Source organism: Hydra vulgaris, chromosome 14, assembly GCF_038396675.1.
Source record: "Hydra vulgaris chromosome 14, alternate assembly HydraT2T_AEP".
NCBI classification, from domain to species: domain Eukaryota; kingdom Metazoa; phylum Cnidaria; class Hydrozoa; order Anthoathecata; family Hydridae; genus Hydra; species Hydra vulgaris.
This window is the reverse complement of record NC_088933.1, coordinates 13,728,332-13,747,500: the sequence shown is the minus strand read 5'-3', so window position 1 is coordinate 13,747,500 and position 19,169 is coordinate 13,728,332. Positions and strand designations below refer to the sequence as shown.

Sequence of the window (19,169 nt, the reverse complement as noted above, 5' to 3'; positions counted from 1 at the left end):
ATATATATATATATATATATATATATATATATATATATTATTATTATTATTATTATTATAATTACTAATATTGATATTATTGTTATTATTTTTATTCTTTTATTCTCAAATCTTTTTATTTTTAACTGTTTATTATTAATAATGTATGTTAGTGTTTCAATAGTAAAATTTACCGGAACATTTTCCGGAACATTTACTGTAACATTTTGCAGTAAATTTTGAATCAAATTTAACAGAAAAATTTTCATCAATAGTTGTGTTGCAAAGGCAAAATTTCTCATTAAATTTTGAATTAAATTTTACCAGCAAAATCACTAATATACATTTTATTTAAATTTTTTTTTAAATAAAGTTACTTGTTACTCATCTATAAATACTCTCTCTATAGTTAGATACTATATGACTATACACTATATGACTATACTTCTTCTTTAGGAAGTGGTTATCCAATTTTTTTTACATGTTTACATTAGTTTTTGCTATATATATATATATATATGTATATATATATATATATATATATATATATATATATATATATATATATATATATATATATATATATATATATATATATATATATATATATATATATATATATATATATACACTTTGAATGATTTCAGAGATGTTTATATTTGATATAAGGGGTTTTTGTGTTATTTGGACCTATTGAATGTTAAGTTGTTTTTTTATTTTTTATTTTCAGACTCAAACAAGTGCTGAAACAAGCATTGATGTAGTGGTGCAACAATTATGTTTGTCTATGCATCTCTTAGGTAAACGTTTGTTAATCGTTATTAATTAATTATGAAATATTAATTTAAATTTAAAAGATTTTAAATATAAGCTTTAAAAATAAAATTAAAATTTTTCTAAATTTTTTATTAATAAGTTTTAAAAAAAATTTTAAATGCTATAGCTGTTGGTCATATGTTTTGACATTTTCAAAATGAATGATAAAATTTGTGTAGTACAATAAATTATATTTATAAATGGTAACACTAGTAGCATTAAGTTTAACAAATTTTACAAGCTATAGACCTTGCCTCAACCAGGGCACCTTACAAAAAAATAGTTGTGTGTGTCTATCTACACTGTTTCAAGATGTAATTGAAAACTCAATAAATTTTCACTAAGAAACCGAAGATGTCTATGAAATGGTAATGCAGTAGTGGTGTAGTGGTAGAGCGCTCGCTTCATAAGCAAGAGGTTCTGAAATCGATCCCCACCACGTCCCTGGTAGTACCGCGCTCAACTTGTTTCTCCACACAGCGGCCTTATTCGTCAAGGTTCGTGTTTCGGAGTTATAGAGTTGAGAGAGGGTTATACCACAAATAAGTAGCCTCCTCGTCTGTAGTGGCTGTAGCGGCCTTGAAGAGATGAATTAACAAAAAAAAAAAATGACAATAAAATAAAAAATTCTTGAAAAAAAACATTTTATGATGTGGCGTTAAATAAAATATGAAATTTAGATTAATTTTAGGAATTTCATTAAAAATCACTGCAATATTCAGTTAAGCATCAACTTCGGCGCCTTCCATATTTAAAAACATTGCATAATGCACGGTTGTATGTTCTACAGTTTGCGCACAATCACCTCCCATTGTTGTATTTTTTGCTGCAATAACAATTCTTTTAAAATATTGCATTTGTTGTTCCACAATCCCAGCACCTAATACAGTAGAATGCGAATCAAATTTTTAACTTTATTTTTAATTTTAGACCAGATTGTTTCCAAATGTAACAATTGAGCTGTTGAATTTTGAAACATTGTTTCCAAACGAGCCTGACAAAGCATTGTTTCTTATGACAACCAAATCATCTAAATGGTTCCATGATGTAACCCACAGGTGAAACATAGCTAACATCTACTCGTTACATGAATCCTCTGCAAGTTTCTATTGTGACAAAATTTGTTGTTCATATAGCTGGAATCAAATTTATAAACCTTTTAAAGTAGGTATTTTCGTTATTGCTCTTCTTCTTCTTTGTCTGGCTCATCTTTTTTTTTACAAAATTTTAAAATTTTGTAAAAAAAAAGATTTTTTTACAAAAATGTTAAAATTTGATTCATCCAATCAAACTATCTGAGTACCATTTTTAATATGTTTGTTGATGCTCCTAACATAATCACCTGTTTCTAGTTTGTTTTCAGTACTGTTCATTGTAGAAGACTCCTTGTGCACTTTTTTTAATGAAAAAATTTTGCCTTTGAGGTAAATTTAAAATAATCAACTTGTTTCTCTACACAGCGGCCTTGTTTGTCAAGGTTTGTGTTTCAGAGTTATAGAGTTTGTGTTTCAGAGTTATAGAGAGAGGGTTGTAACCAAAATTAAGTAGGTTCTTCAACTGTAGTGGCCTTCTCAGCCTTGGGAAGGTGAAATAAATGTTGACACCAATTTAGACTTTTGGGTCATAGTGTATTGACATTTAACACAACAATCTTTCAATTCCACTATTATTACTGGTGCATACAAATATTAAATTTGATAATTTTAACTTAAAATTTATGTTTAAAACTTATCTTTAAGCTTACTTATTACAATTTCTAAATTACATGTTGTGTTTCTCAATTACATAATTACTTTCTTAATTGCCACTTTAATGTTACCAACTACATCTTGAAAAGGTGAATGGATGAATGAATGGATAAAATAGGTAAATGGACCTTTTTTTATATATAACTAATCAACTAAAGGTACGACACTATTATAAACAATTGCAAGCGCAATTCTAGTTTTTTTTGTAAACTTAACCTTAAAACCGAAAATGTTCCAGTTTTAACTATTTACCGTATTTTGGCATCCTTAACAACCAATCATAAAAGTGGTAGTGGAAGACCAGCTAAAATAATGAACAAGAAGGGACTTTGTTTGCTTCACAGTGCTTTCAACAACAATAATTCAATAAGTCAATGAGATGCTGCAGAAAAGTTCAAGTGTACACAGCCTTATATCTGCAAATCGTTGAAAAAACAAGGAATGGTCTGCCGGAAAAAAAACAAGAGCACCGGAATACACTGAGCAACAAATATCAACCGTAAAATCTCAATGCTGCTGGATGATCTGAAATTACTCTGGAAAATGTTTTGTTTTGGAAGACAAAAGTTACTTTCCCCTCTCCAAAACGCAAGTTCCAGGAAATGATCGATATTATGTATATAAATTTTCTACAACACCTACAAAAGTAAAATACAAATATAAACACAAGTTTGAGCAGAGAGTGATGACATTGCCAGATATGGGAGGGGAATTTCCAACCCATTGTTCAAGCCAAGTGGTTTGGCTATTAATCAAGAAGTATACCAAAATCAATGTTTGAAAAAAATATTGATTTCTTTGTTTCAATGTTTGAAGAAAATATTGATTTATTGAAAATATTGATTCTTCGAAAATATCATTCAGATGGCAATTACTTGATTTGGCCGGATAAAGCATCATCGCATTATGCCAAAAAAACACAAGTCTTCTTGGAAAGCCAAAACATCCCACATATACCATATAACTACAATCTGACAAACTGCCTCAATGTTGCCCAATTAAAGATTTCTTTGGATTATTCGTTAGTATACAAAAACAACTGGAGAGCTAAGAATTGCAAATAATTGATTACCTGAATCAAAAGATCCATTTGTCAAATCGATATAAATTCTGTACAATGCTCCTGTTCCAACATCATGACAAAACTACGTCGAACTGCTGATGATGGTCCATATTCAAATGTTCATTAATTTTTTCTTAAAGATAATTTATGTACCTTCAATTAAAATAAATATAATTTCTATTTTCTAAACATTTGTTTTTATTATAGCCCGATATGAAAATTCTCATTTTTTAGTTATCACCCCTTAGTTAAATTTTTAATTAATTTTTGGCATGTGTCACAAAGAAATTTTTTTTAGATTTGCTTCACTGAGAACAGATTTTCGGTATGCTTCACCGAGAACTATGAAAATTTTGTTGATGTATAAAATACTTTTATGAATATATGATCCCATCTGCAAAACGCTTCAAGTCACAAAAATAAAAATTTTGAGATAACTCTATTTCCACATTCTATATGATGAAATCTATTATCTATTTAAATATTAGACTAATTAAAATATCAAATTTCAAATAGACAAAGAAAATATCAAATTTCAAATAGACAAAGAAAATATCAAATTTCAAATAGACAAAGAAAATATCAAATTTCAAATAGACAAAGAAAATATCAAATTTCAAATAGACAAAGAAAATATCAAATTTCAAATAGACAAAGAAAATATCAAATTTCAAATAGACAAAGAAAATATCAAATTTCTGTTGATGCTATGAGTAGTTCAGTTTTTCGTCGTTTTCGCAAAATCAATTAACTTATAGACTTAGCGCTGTTTTGCAGATGGGCTCCTCATATGTATGTATGTATGTAAAATTATATTTGTATCTTATTTATAATTTTAGTTGTGGAAATGGTGGAAAATGGTGCTTCCTTATATGGTTTAACAACCCAGTCACATCCATTATGCTTTCTTGTCAAAAAATCTGTAAGCGTTTGCTAAATTTATTATTTCAATTTTCGAAAAAGTCTTGCAAATGAAAAGGGTTTGGGATATAGAGTCTTGTTTCCTAGATTTAAAGTTTATAAGACATTATTGAAAAGCTTTTTTTTTCCTAAAGTAGAAATAACTCGATCTCACAACTAGTCCTGTCTCAAGGGGTAATTTTATGAGTTTTTTTTATATTGATTCAAATCAATTAATTAATTAATTAAATTCAAATTTAAATATAAAAGAAAAACAGTATAGGTAGGATTTTTATTCATTATAATATATTATTATTTATTTGTAAAATTATTGATTAATAATTTATTTATTTTTATTAATATTTAGGTTTTTCATTGATCTATCTATATATTTTAGTTTATATTCATATATTATAGATTATCATATTATTATGTTAATATAGATATATTATATAGATAATACATTCAAAACTTAATATGAATTTTAGAACGAAACCATTTTAGTCGACGGCAAGAGCACGGATTCTCAACTGCTTGCTTCTGTTATAAAACAGTTCAAAGATGTCATCGAAAGACTTTAATTATTAAAATAATTTAATTTTTTATATACTAGTTGAAAAATCTCATCCGCCAATACTTTCAAGGCTATCGTTTTTTGTTTTATTATGTTAACTTTGCTTATATTTGCAACATGTTTCTTGATTTCCTATTTTCATATAGTTTATCTTATTCATATAATTTGTTTAACTTAACAACCTATGTGATTAAACTGAATAACATTAAACAGATTCAAAAATAAGTGGATCACTGTTATTACATTTGTTGCAAAATGTAATAATAATATTAGTCCGTATTTAAATGAAATAGCAGTTTCTTTAAAAAAAATAATTCGAGTTAAGAATTAAAAAGTAGTAGCATTTGCCTATTTTTCAAATAATTTTGCTGTTATGGCGACAAATAATTGTCACTTATAGTTTGGGTTACTCATAGCAAAAAAAAGCGGTATGGTTTTTTATAATTTGGTATTGATAAATTTAAAACGCTTTTTTATAATTTATGTAAATTTAGTTCAGTGAAATTTGATAACAAATTATTATTATATATATATATTAAATAAAGTTAGGTTTTTCAATTGTTTTATGTTTATTTATTTTTTTATTAAGTTTTTCAATTGCATCTTTTTCTCTTCGCGTCAACGAGATTATTTTTAACCAACTATAATTAACGCACAGTGAAATGGTAACGACGAAAGAAGCTGAAAGAACTGCTCTTAAAGCAGAAGTGAAAAAATTGTTCACAATTTTTAAAATTTTTTGTTAAAGAAATTAATAATTCAATTTGATAATGCAGCCGTAGCACAGTGGTTAGCGCGCCTCAGAAGCTAGAGATCCGTTGTTCAAAAAGATCACTTCTGAACAAATTAACTGTGTCAGACGATGTAAACCAACATTTCCATAATGTGAGTGTTCTGAAGCATTGTTATTATAAAACGTTTAAATAAACGTTAATATTGGTGGTTGAGTTATATCTTTTAACCTTGAAAATATAAGCTAGTTATATTTCGTTAACAAAGTATATATGTAAAATCACTCTCTGTTGTAGTCATGTAAAAATAGTATTAAAAAAGTTTTTTGAAAATTTTTTCTTTATTAAAATAACATCCTATACCACTACTTTCATTCCCAAAAGATTTAAACCACCTATCTATCTATTTCGACAGTTATGAGAACTAATAGGCTTTTTTTCTTAGTTTATCTAGCAATGCTTCTAGGTACTGGTCAAAATATTCAAAGTCCGTTATAATCTCTTCAAGTCAGTGTTTTTATATTCTTTTTTTTCTTTTTTTTTTTTTTTTACAGAGAAAAGACCCCCTATTCAAAATTTGTTTGATTAGGGGATTGAAAAATATATTTTTAAATACAAATTTGTAGAAGTCATATAGAAATAAAAAAAAACACGTCACTCTTGTTTACCATATTCGTAAACTTAACCACGACTGCTAAATTTACCATACAAAATTCTGCAATGAAATCAGCTGGTGCTGTCAAGATTTTCAGCAGGTGCTGTCAAGATTTTCGGCTGATCATTGCTAAACTATGGTCAGACTTATAAAGATATGGTCAGACTTATAGACTTCAGAGACTAAAACACCATTTCATTGAATGATATCTTAAAATCAAATTCATATAAAGATCATAATGTAATCCTAATTAAGCTTAATGTATTAATCACGTGCAGAAGCGCCTTAGGACTCGTTTGCATAATCTGGTAAAGTCTTATAAAAACATTGAAATACCTTGTATAGGCAGCCTTACTAATAAGTACATTTACTCCATGCAAAATAGTTATAGTTGGTTATTCGTAATAATATTGGAAATCTGTATCGTATAAGGAAAGCTATATTGTCAATCCTTTTTCATTTCTCTAATCTACCAGATCTGTACCATTGCCATAAATTTTGAACGCGAGCTGCAGGAATCCGGTGCAAGTATTGTTCAAAAAGTAGTAAAATATATAGGTCACTAAATTCAATTCCGCAGTAGATAAAAAATCTAATCTCTCCAATTTATTAAGCTTAAAGAGCCTAAGTTACTGGTTTAAGTATGGCTCAGTATTGCAAAATAATATTTGATGGACTTTGCTGAACAATAAAGCTGATGTGCATTTGTCGTGTTAATTCGAATAGCATGCATTGAAAATTCTGAAAAAAAACAATTTTCTTTTCCAGCCATTGTGGAGCACCCAATATAACCTTGATGAAGCAAATTATTAAGTAGAATGCCAAATGTTTTGCAATTTTAAATGGTTATATCAGATATTGTTAGAGCATCCATACCTTTCAGCGGTAAAAATCCAAGAAATTCCTCAAGAATCATAGCTTTCTCTATTGACGTATTAACAAACCGCACTTTCACTGATAACTGTTCAGTTCCTAAAATATCTGCTGTTTCATCAACTAGGACCAAGAATCCAATAGCTTTTACAATATCCTCTCGAAGAGCATGTTCAAACAAATCAATAAATCATTCTGCGTTCGATGTGATGTATAACGGGCATTATCAGCAGCTTTATCAAAAATGTTTTTTTAAGTCTCCTCTCTCAATTCTATACTCATAACGTTATTGGACATTTTCTTTGTTCTTATATTTCTCACGTAATACCAAGTCATTTGTTCCGCAAAATAAGATTGCAAAAATAATAAGAAACAGTTCTTTCAGTTGTTTTTAATAATTCGTTTTACAAAATTATCTAAAAAAGAATATTTTTATATAGATCTTTTATTGTTAATGCCAAGTGTTCAGCATCTCGCTGAGCCCCACAATGATATGCTGAGCTGGTATGGTTTTTAGCACATTCAGTAAAATTTTTATACTTTGTGAAAAGATTAGTAATGAAGACACCTTGAATTTCTCTTTAAACTGGTTGTGTAAGATACACGAAACAATTTTGTAAATTTGCCCGCCCCCTTCCTCTCTCGTTGTCATCATCAGAAGCTTTATACAAGGGAGAGTACGTAAAATAGTAATATTAAAACGTCTTTTAACAAAAGTGTGCGTAAAAAAACATTAAAGCAATAGATCGAACAAATATATGAATATAAATTGTACTCATTTATAAAATAAAAATTAAACATCAAAACAATAAAACTCAAAACAATAAAACATATTGTGACAAGATAAATTAATTAAAAATATTCTAAGATATTTAAATAGAAAGAATGATATCTTTTAATTTATTTTTAAAAACAGGATAAGTTAGGGGTAAGTCAAAATTAGACAAAATTTTGTTCCATAGATGAGCCGCTCAATAAGTGACACAAATTTGATTGAATTTTGTTCGACGGAATGGTTCATTTACATTATTATTATTTATTATGTTATATTTATTATGTTATATATTATGTTATGTTATATTATATTATGTTATATTATGTTATGTTATATATTATGTTATATTATATTATGTTATTATGTTATATTTATTATGTTATATATATTATTATTTAACTTGCTTAATGGCTTCAAAAAAAAAAGGTCTTTAAAAATTAATGGATGTAAATCATACTTCCACAAATAAACAAAAGATAAATTTCTATACATTTACTTTATATACATCGAGAGTTTTCACTTTAATAAAAAAATATCGAGAAATGTGCAAACCTATTCGCAGAATTAATTAAACGAATTTATTTAAACGAAATTAAGTAAATGTATTGCATGTTTCTGACGGCGATAAAGACATTGCAACTTGCTTTGATCAGTGCTTCCTCAGGCAATTACTCCATTATTTATTTAACTATGAATAAAAGAGTAATAAAGTTTAGTTGAATCTAAATAAGCATGGTTCTTATATAAAATTCCAACAATTTTTGAAAATTTCAAGCAGACAGTGAATATGATGTTTCCATGTGATGTTCTTGTAAATAAAAATGTCAAAGTATTTAGTGACAGAACTTCTTTTAATTTCAATTTGGTTAATAAGAATTTTTTGGTAGATTTGAGGGTAAAAAACGTTTTTTGGAGAGCGGGTGAAAGAGAATTCATTTTGTTTTGCTTACATTTAATGTTAATATGTTACATTTAAACCATTAAGATATGTTTTGAAGTTCTTTGTTCATCATGAAAAATTAAACATCTGAAAAAAATCTGGATTGTATTGTAGTTTACTTAATATCCTTTTTTAACCTATTGTTTGATTGTTAATTTTGAAAAAATAAAATAAACAAATTGCGACAATAAAAACAGAGACTCAGCGATAAGGCGGAGTATACCATGTTCCTTCTCCGGCTGATTATTTTATATTTACTATCTTATTATAAATATTATTATACGGTAAAGAAAATTAAAAAAAAGAAAAAACTGGATAATTGCATAGTTGAGTTTTTATTTTTAAAGCCAAACTAATTGTTGTATAATAGATTATTAAAACTAAAATTATTAAATACTCTATTGAGCATGATTCTTTCTAGTATTTTTTGAAAATACAGATAAGAAAGATATAGGTCGGTAAATAATAATTCAGATTTATCACCATCTTTGAATAGTGGAATATATTTAGCAATTTTCAATTGATCAGGAAAAACTCCTTGATCAATTGATGATTTAAAGATTTTAAAAAGAATATATTTTATTTGTTCAAAGCAATCTATATTTATGTTTCCATTAATTTCATCAGGTCCAAATGCTTTATTTTTTTTTAGTGTTTCGAAAGCTTTTTCAAACTCTTCAAATAGTAACTCAGTAGATAACCCATCTGAATGAATGCAACTATCCATCGGTACATAGAAATCTTCAAATAGTAACTCGGTAGATAACCCATCTGAATGAATGCAACTATCCATCGGTACTAAGAAATCTTCAAATAGTAACTCAGTAGATAACCCATCTGAATGAATGCAACTATCCATCGGTACTAAAAACTCTTCAAATAGTAACTCAGTAGATAACCCATCTGAATGAATGCAACTATCCATCGGTACTAAAAAATCTTTAAATGAGGTTTCGGTATTAAAAATTACTTTAGATAATTTTAATATAGAATTTATTAAATTTGTGAGCTATCGTTTGAGAAATATATATATTATTGCTATCCACTTCATTTATGTGAGGCGGGGAACCTAAGTATGATTTTGGTTAACCGGTAATAATTTTTATTATTTCCCACGAGCGTTTACAATTATTTTTGTGCTTTTTTGAGAAGATTGGAATAGCAATAATTTTTGCAGTTTCTTCGAATATTTTTAAAAATTTTTTGTAGTCTTTGTATAATTTCTAATTCTTGGTTGATTTTTTTATCAGTCTTTTATGTATAACTTCCTTTCAATTTTTGACGATCTTTTTAAACCTTAGGTAACCCAGGGAGAATTATTTTTTTCCTGATTTATTGTCCTTTTATATAAAGGAAAATTGCTATCATAAACAAAATAAAATTCTGATAATGAGTAAAATTCTTTAAAAAAAAAATTATCGTTAAATTATGCTCTTCCAATGCAGTAAAAAACGTTGAGCAATTCAAAACTGTGTTTTGAATTGCTCAACGTTTTTTGGTTATAGTTGCCTAAACTAAATTTTATGTTTAATTTAATTTTATAAAAATGTTTATGACATTATTTATTATGAAAAATTATGAAAAAATTAGGAAAAAATTTTACATTATTAAAATTTTATTTTATGTTTATTTTAATCATATTTTTAGAGTTGAGGTTTATGGTAAAAAAGATGGGGAAATGATCATATATTTTTTTGTCTGTTTTTAAGATAACTTTATTTAAGTCGCTGTTTAAAATATCAGTTGTTAGGATGTTATCAGTTAGAGAAGCTGATTTTAGAGTTACTCTGGTCGGGCGAGTTATCAAAGGAATGGTTCCCATTTCAAAAACAGAATCATAAAAATAAAAATTACGTTTAAGTAATTTTTACTGAATTTAATCTAAATGATCTCATAAACAGTGCGTCAGATTTACATAATTTTTTCACTATTGGAAATGCTAAAAAATAGTTTGAAAAAAAGTATAATTTTGATTTGTTTGAAAAGAAATTGCCTAAAGTTTACCGAGATGCTCAACTTGCCCCAACGGAGTAAGTTGAGCTACTGTGTGAGGCAAGTTGAGCTATTAACGAATAAATGGACATGCGTGATATGGAACTTAGATAAGTCATCAATAAAATTATCGTTAAGGGTAATAAAATCATCAATAAAGGTATCGTTAACAGCGTGTATATAATTTTTATATTTAAAATATTATAAAAACTTTTTATTCTTTTACACTTTAATCACGTAAGTACGAAAAGAGAAAAATTTAAATAGTAGGAAATCGAAGTATTACTATAAAATCGAAGTATAACAATAAAACCGACGAATTACTTTTATCTCCATTAACGAAAGTATTTGAACGAATAATTGCTAAAAGAATAACTGCATATTTTGAACAAAATGATTTATTGAACAATGACCAATACGGTTTCAAATGTAATCATTCATGTGAAACAGCGTTGCTTATCTAAAGTAAAGCTAAGCAACTCTAAAAAAATTCTTTACACTACTAATACTTATTGATTTTAAAAAAAAATTATACAATCACAAAAAAAAAAACCCACCTCTGGGCAAGTTTTGCGACATCGGTTAGGAAGGAGGCGTGAACTTCCAATTAAATGCTCATCTGCGGTACTCTGGGATAAGACCGTAAGGATTTCTTGGGGCACCTAAATAAAATTAAAAAATCATAATAATAATATTGCCAACTTTAATCATATTCGATGATAAGTTCAAAATTGAATTAGTTAATAAATTTTGCCTGGTGTCATTATTAAAAATAAGTTACATTTTACTAAACACGTAAAAGAATATAAAAAATTATTCTCAATAACTAATATATTTGATCTAGCCTTTAAGTTTGTTTACAATTCATTAAAACTAACTATGAGCGAGACTAGGTTTTTTCAAACCGAGAACGAGACGAGACGAGAAATTTAACAATTTTTGAAAACAAATTTATTAAAATCCATGTAAAAAAAAAAATGTACAACTTTTTCAAATATTAATTCAGATTTTTTTTGCCAAACTTTTCCAACAAGACAATGTTTTCTCTGATTAAGATGATTTGTTCTACTTTTTCTGGGTGTAAGTTGTGTCTGGATGATCGGGCGACATTTCCAACTGAGCTAAAAACTCTCTCTGATTTAGTTCAACTTGCTGGAATAATTAAAATTTGTCTAGCTAATGAAGAGAGTTCTGGCAATGTTCCACCAATCAAGAATCAATGTTCCACCAATCAAGAATGCAATTTCCACCAATCAAGAATCGGAAAGTTTTTTTGGCATCTGGGAGATATTCATACTGGCACATTTCGCTCAAAATAGGATTCAGTTCAGATGTTGGCTCTTGTGTTTAAAGTCTGACGTTTAACTTGCACTTCAGTTTTGAATTAGGGGACAAATCTGCTGAAAGGACTCTGGCAACAGGTTGGCACTCAACATTATCTTTAACCTGTGAGGCTAACCGTTCTTTTGTTGTTTGAAAATTTTTGAAGAGCTTCAAGTGAAGTCCCTTTAAAGCAGGATTTAAGTAGTTTGTTGCAGCACTCAATAAGTTTCCAGTGTGACAAAGAGGAAATCTTTTCTCAATTCAGCTTTTCAAGTTTTTTGCATACAAGACACCGTAGCCATTTTTTCCATCCGTCTCAATAAATTGATCAATTTTGTCATGGATTAAATAAAGAGAATCGGCGACAGTGTTAATTGTTGGAATAGACTCAGCCGACCACGTTTCTGTAGCTTCTTTAAGTGGTGCCAAAATTTCTACTGCTCCCTCGATTGATTTCCACTGTGATGCACTGATGGTCTTTGAAGAAAAAAATATCTTCATTTGCACATAAGCTAATAATTGCACTCTTTAGATATAGGACAGAAGCCATGCAATCCAGTTCACTATTCCATCTTGTGTCAACAGATTGGCGTAACTGTCTAAAATCGATTTCTTGAGCGTCTGATTCTGATTCAAACAACTCAGCTGCAACTGTTGACTGGTGAGTTAAAGAAGCCAAATCTTTGCATGCTTGCAACGCATCATCCATTCCAGCAGTCATTCCAAATGAGTCTCGAACTGCACATTGCAAAATATGATTGTTGCACAAGTATTGGTCAAGGCGCTTTGATAATTTGACTGCAAGTTTCATGTTTCTTACCTGGTCGTTCACGCAGTACATTGGCAAATCAGCAGGCAAATTTAGTTCTTCTAAGAAAGAATCTAGCTTTCCTTCAATTATGGTACCTGTGTGTCTGCCTGGGAACTGTTGGACATCGGGTGTCTAGTGATGTAGTCTCCAATTTTCGTCAATAGCATGAAAAGTCCAAGAGATGTAGCTGTCCTGAGCTCTAGAAGTCCAAAGGTCAGAAGTAAATGCAGCACTTTTTAAATTTGACGTAATCTCCGTTATTATGCTCTTCATTTCAGCTTGTACTTCTCTTGACCGAATTGAAAGCTTTCTTTCAATTCGGTCATTCGGTTTCAATTCGAAAGAGAGTCGTCATTTTTTTCAGAATACTCAACGTAATCTTGGCTGTGTTTTTTTTCGAGGTGACAATGAAGAGAGCTTGTGTCTCCATCTTTTGTTTTCAAAGACTTTTTGCACGCCTTGCATTCAGCACCGTCACTTGTTTTTTGAAAATATCTCGAGATTTTGTTTTTTCTTGGTGACATTTTTGATCGTTGAAATGAGGCAAGAATATTTCTTCTCAATATGAACAATATGTGTCAAGTTGAATTCCACTGGTAAACTAATGAAATTAAGTCAAAAGTGCACCATTTTATACAAAAAGTTTTTGTATTTAAAATCTAATTAAAAATATTTAAAATCTAATTAAAATTTTTTAATTAGATTTAAAAAAAAAATCTAATTAAAAAATCTAATTCAAAATCTAATTAAAAATTACGGAGTCAAAATATTAATTAATTAAAAAAAAAAATTATTAAGCATTTTGTAAATTATAATAATTTTTAATTTGGAAAATAATATAATATTTAAGTCTCGTTCTACTTCTCGCGAGAATTTTATATTTCTCGTTTCTCACGAGAAGTCCCATTTTTCACGAGAAACGAGAACGAGACGAGATCTCGTTCTCGTTTTTTGATAATTTGTTGATAATTTGTGTGTCTTTCTTTTCATTATTTTGTCATAAATTTTTTAAACTACAACTATAATGTTTAATTAGTTTAGGAAAAATCTATATAAAACCATTTTTAAATTGAACCTTAACATAGTTATGGTTGTGGAATCCGTACAGTTTCGGTAACCACAGCTACGTTAAAGCCACGAAATTTTGATAAATCATCACCTAGTCAATAACGAAAAAAAAATCGAAACATCACTTTGTATTGCGTTTCTTTCCTTAAATATTTTTTAATAAATAAAAATAACTAAACGCTCATTATATATATTAATGCAAATTTAATCTAATTATAAAGTCAATCATAACTTATTGTATGTTTTACCAGCCGACAAACAACCCTAATAAAAATATTTCTTACTAAAACAGGAATTCCGCGTTTTTTTGAAAATAAAGAATTTGTTTAAATTAATTGCTTTCGTTATTGCATGCTATACTGTGACGAATAAAATTAAAGTATGTTTAAAAACCGGGTTGCCCGTAACATGTCACTCATAACGTTTTATCAATGTGTCATTTATAATGACATTAGTGGTTTTAAAGTATAAAATGAATAAAAATGACCCAAGTGTAAAGACTTCGACTTGAAACACATTTTTTAATTGAAACACCAAATTTTAAATGGTATTAAATATATAAATAGACGTTTATAAATTAAACTGGCAACAAAGGTTAAATTTATCTTGTTTTATCTTCACCATTTTGAGTGAAAAAATTTTCACCGTAGCTATTTTTATTATTACTTTATTATTTTATTTACGTGCCCCAAAAAGTCCTTACGGCCTTATCACAGAGCACCGCAGATTAGCATTTATTTGGAAGTTCACACCTCCTTCCGAACCGATGTCGCAAAACTTGCCTATAGGTGGGATTTGAACCACTGATCCTTTGTTTCTGAGGAAAGCGCGCGCCATGGCTGCTTTAAACTATTTCTCTTTTAACTTAGCTTAACTTAACTTTTTAACTTTTTAACTTAACAACAACGCAAGTTTTTATAATTTTCACTTTACAAAATACCCGAGACAAAGCCTTGTGGATATTTTTTGTTTGGGGTTGTTCATAAACAAATTACACCAAGCTATTAGGGAGGGGGGAGCAAGGGTTAGTGGTTTTACGATGACTCATGTGGAACTTATTACTACGAGTTATGATGTTGTGACAAGGGGGGAAAGGTAAAAAATGGTAAAAAGTTGCGTGACGTAATTTATGATCGACTCCTTAGCGCGTGTACATTCGCATTAGTCTCTTATGAAATTATTTAATTACAATTATAGTGTTTAATTATTTTAATTAAAGTTTTCATATTTACTAATAGTTATTATTACATTCGATAAAATAACGCGAGGCTAGAATTTTTTTGTTCTCCACTTTTTATATGTCATTTCCTAAAGTTTTTATTTTTTAAATCATTTTATTTCAAAACTCTAAAGTGTGGAGATATCTGTTGTTTAATTTTTTGTTGACTAAATATATAAATGGAATATACAAACAAGAGATTTTTTGGAAAATGTCAAAAAATGAACGCAGTCTACTTAACGTAGTTAATTCGTGTTGATGAAAATACACGGTTTTGCGATTTGATAAAAAGCATACTTTAAATTTAATTTTTTAAGTATAACTAATAAATATTCTTCAAAAATTATTTAAAATATGATTTATTTATTTTATCTACAATTAAAAGTAACTTAATTTTTTGAAAAACTATATATATATATATATATATATATATATATATATATATATATATATATATATATGTATTAACATATAGCTAGTTAAGTTTAAAAACTTAAATCTATTTTAGTTTATTTATACGCTAATATTTTAAACGTAATTTCGTTGTCTATCTCTGGTGATTTTCCCCTTCTTAGAAATTTGTTAGATAATAAGTTTTGAAGTTTTGAATCCCTCAAAAACAAAAATAGAAAGCGCTTTACTAATTGATTTTTTAGCGTTTTTTTAAAAGTAAAGTAATTTAATACTTTGTAAATTAGTAGATTAATACTTTTTAATTGAATAATAAAAGTAAATGAATACTTTTTAAAAGCAAAGTATTTTTTTAGTAACTTTCATACTTTTATATTTTAAGAAATTCAGAATTTCAGATAATCTTAGTGTGATTTATTTTATTTAACTCTAGTCAGTTCATAACATCAACTCGTGCAACATCAACTCGTGCAACATCAACTACACTCGTGCAACATCAACTACACTCGTGCAACATCAACTACACTCGTGCAACATCAACTCGTGCAACATCAAAAATAAGCAGTATGTTCAAAAAAAATTTTAAGGTCAAAGACCTTTTTTTTAAAACTAGCTAGGTTTTTGTGAGAGCACTCAAATTTTTAAAAGTATTTTCTGTAAAAATAGCTCATTTTGTAAGGCTCCCTTATCAAACACGACTGTATCCTTACACCAACTGTGACTTTTACGTCCGTCAAAACACGTCCGTCCAACAAATCTTTTTATTCCAAATCCAAACCTTTAGTTGGTGAATTTACACTCACTCCCGTTGTAGTTTAATAAACAAGTTAATGCATGTATATCATAGTGTTCCATTTTTAAAAACATGTCGGGGCCCAAAGTAGATATAGATGGTGCTATACCACCTTAATGTACAATCATTTTGGTGGATCACTTCACTCATTTGAACCATTATATTGAAATAAGAATTCTAAATATATGCGAGCTAAATGCATTTACTATTTTATGTTTTGTATATATATGGAAAAAAAAACTTATTCTTAGCTGTTTGCAAAGAGCTTTTTACTTATTAGTAAATACGTTTCGAGAAATTTTTTAAATAAACCTTTTTGTCAAATATAATTTAATCAGTTTGGTGCTGCATATCGGGCGCCACAACTTTCAACTGGGCGCCACACCTTTGAATAAAATTGTTTGGCAGTATTTTGATTCGCCTCTACTAACTTTTGCCATTTTTAAAATAAACTATTAACCTTATTCTTTCATTATATAGTATATTGAGTTAAAAAAATGTATATTTGTTTACCTTTTGATTTAATATATACTTCTCTACGAATATATAAAGTTTATTTATTTTATATATTGTTTTTAAACTTTTTACTTTGCTAATATTAATGTTGGTTTACGCCTGAATTCAACTCTGATGAGAAAATCTTCGAAATCTTTAGCTATAGTCGATATACGATATGTAATTCTTTTTTTTTTTTTTTTAATTCTTTTATCTTTGTTAAATGCTTAGTTAAGGCTCCAACGACAAAGTTTTCATGATTTTTTTCAGATACCTTGTCTTTATTTTTTATATTGTTTATCATTGTAAATTTCTGAAAGTTTATTATTATTTTATTATTTACTTTATAAAATTGTACAACGATTAAAAAATGTAAAAAAATATATATATATATATATATATATATATATATATATATATATATATATATATATATATATATATTTAGAGAAACTTTTAATATGATAAAGCATCAAAAAGTTTTAAGAATCTGTTAAAGATTCTTAAAACTTTAAGAACAACTGATAATAGTATGAAAATGAATTATTTGAACAATTTAAAAGATATTTTGGAATAATTATTTGCCGATTTTATATATTCAAAGATTTCAAAACATATACAAATGTGTTAACAAAGATATAATAACTAATACATATAAAGATAAATATATAATTACTACTAATATCGATAAGTAAAATTTATTCAAATAACTTCACAAGTTCTTTGGAACTATAATCTGCAAGATTAAAAATATGTTTTTTTAGCATGGTATTTAAATGATTTTAACAATTTTATTATATTTGCATTATCTTTTTAAAAATATATTTTTTATATTTAATTAGTTTCCTCGGTAATTTGAACTTGAATGATTTGTTCGTAGAAAATACTTTTTTATTAGGTTATTGTCAAACTTATAAAGTTAGTTGGTGAACATATTTAGCGAGCCTTAATATATATATATATACATGAAAGTTAGATGTTGCTAAATGTTTATTTTATATACATTTATCAACTTCATATTACTTGTTATAGGTTTAGTATGGTCCCTTTTTTTTCTGTAATTTATGGACAACCCCATAATAATTTTGATAATAATAACAACAGCAACAACAACTTCAAATTGAAACATCTAACTTTCATGTATATATATATATATTAAGGCTCGCTAAATATGTTCACCAACTAACTTTATAAGTTTGACAATAACCTAATAAAAAAGTATTTTCTACGAACAAATCATTCAACTTCATATTACTTGTTATAGGTTTAGTATGGTCCCTTTTTTTTCTGTAATTTATGGACAACCCCATAATAATTTTGATAATAATAACAACAGCAACAACAACTTCAAATTGAAACAACAATAATAACAGCAACAACAACAACAAAAATTTAAAAGTAATTTATACAACGAAAATGTAAACATGGATAATTAAATAACTTTTTAATTTATCAACTTAGTTTATATGACAGATTCCATTATGATTCATTTTATGACAGATTCTATATATGATTTATACTATATACATTTTTATATGATATATACTACATATGGTATATACTATATACATTTAGTATTTCATAATTTACTTATCAGTAATGATTTACATTAACTACAAAAAGAAAACGTTAACTCAATTTTGAAAAGCATGCAAGCTCATTTTTGGTACTTTTCTCCTCAAGCAATTATTATGGTTTAAATTGATTTACACATTTACATTCAAACTTAATGTGACATTTCAAAAATTTTACAATTCCCAAACATTCTATAGTGAAACTATAGAAATTTTGAGTGATCCACCGTAGTTTTGCTCATCGGTTATTTAGTGGACCATTAGTGGCAAGCCGATGACTATCCACTATACCATATATTTGAAAGTTATCGGCTGGCCATTTATAGCGAATTTTAAAATGTTAAACATTAATAAAATATGTTAATTGTTTTCTTTTGCACATTTTTTTTCACAAAAAATGTCATTTAAGTTGTGTTATTTGCAAAAAAA

The 19,169-nt window shown here is 27.5% G+C and overlaps 1 protein-coding gene across 4 annotated transcripts in view; it reads left to right on the top strand.

Annotated features, from left to right (window-relative positions):
* The window catches only part of LOC100204404 (AP-3 complex subunit delta-1), a 78,699-nt gene extending 73,550 nt beyond the window's left edge, over positions 1 to 5,149 (top strand). For all 4 annotated transcript variants that reach the window (XM_065818308.1, XM_065818310.1, XM_065818311.1 and 1 more), the window contains 3 exons: positions 710 to 779; positions 4,446 to 4,528; positions 4,995 to 5,149. In XM_065818308.1, coding sequence (XP_065674380.1) covers positions 710 to 779; positions 4,446 to 4,528; positions 4,995 to 5,087 — 246 coding nt within the window. In that variant the 3' untranslated portion in view covers positions 5,088 to 5,149. The remainder of the gene's footprint in view (positions 1 to 709; positions 780 to 4,445; positions 4,529 to 4,994) is intronic.
* The last annotated feature ends 14,020 nt before the right edge of the window (positions 5,150 to 19,169 follow it).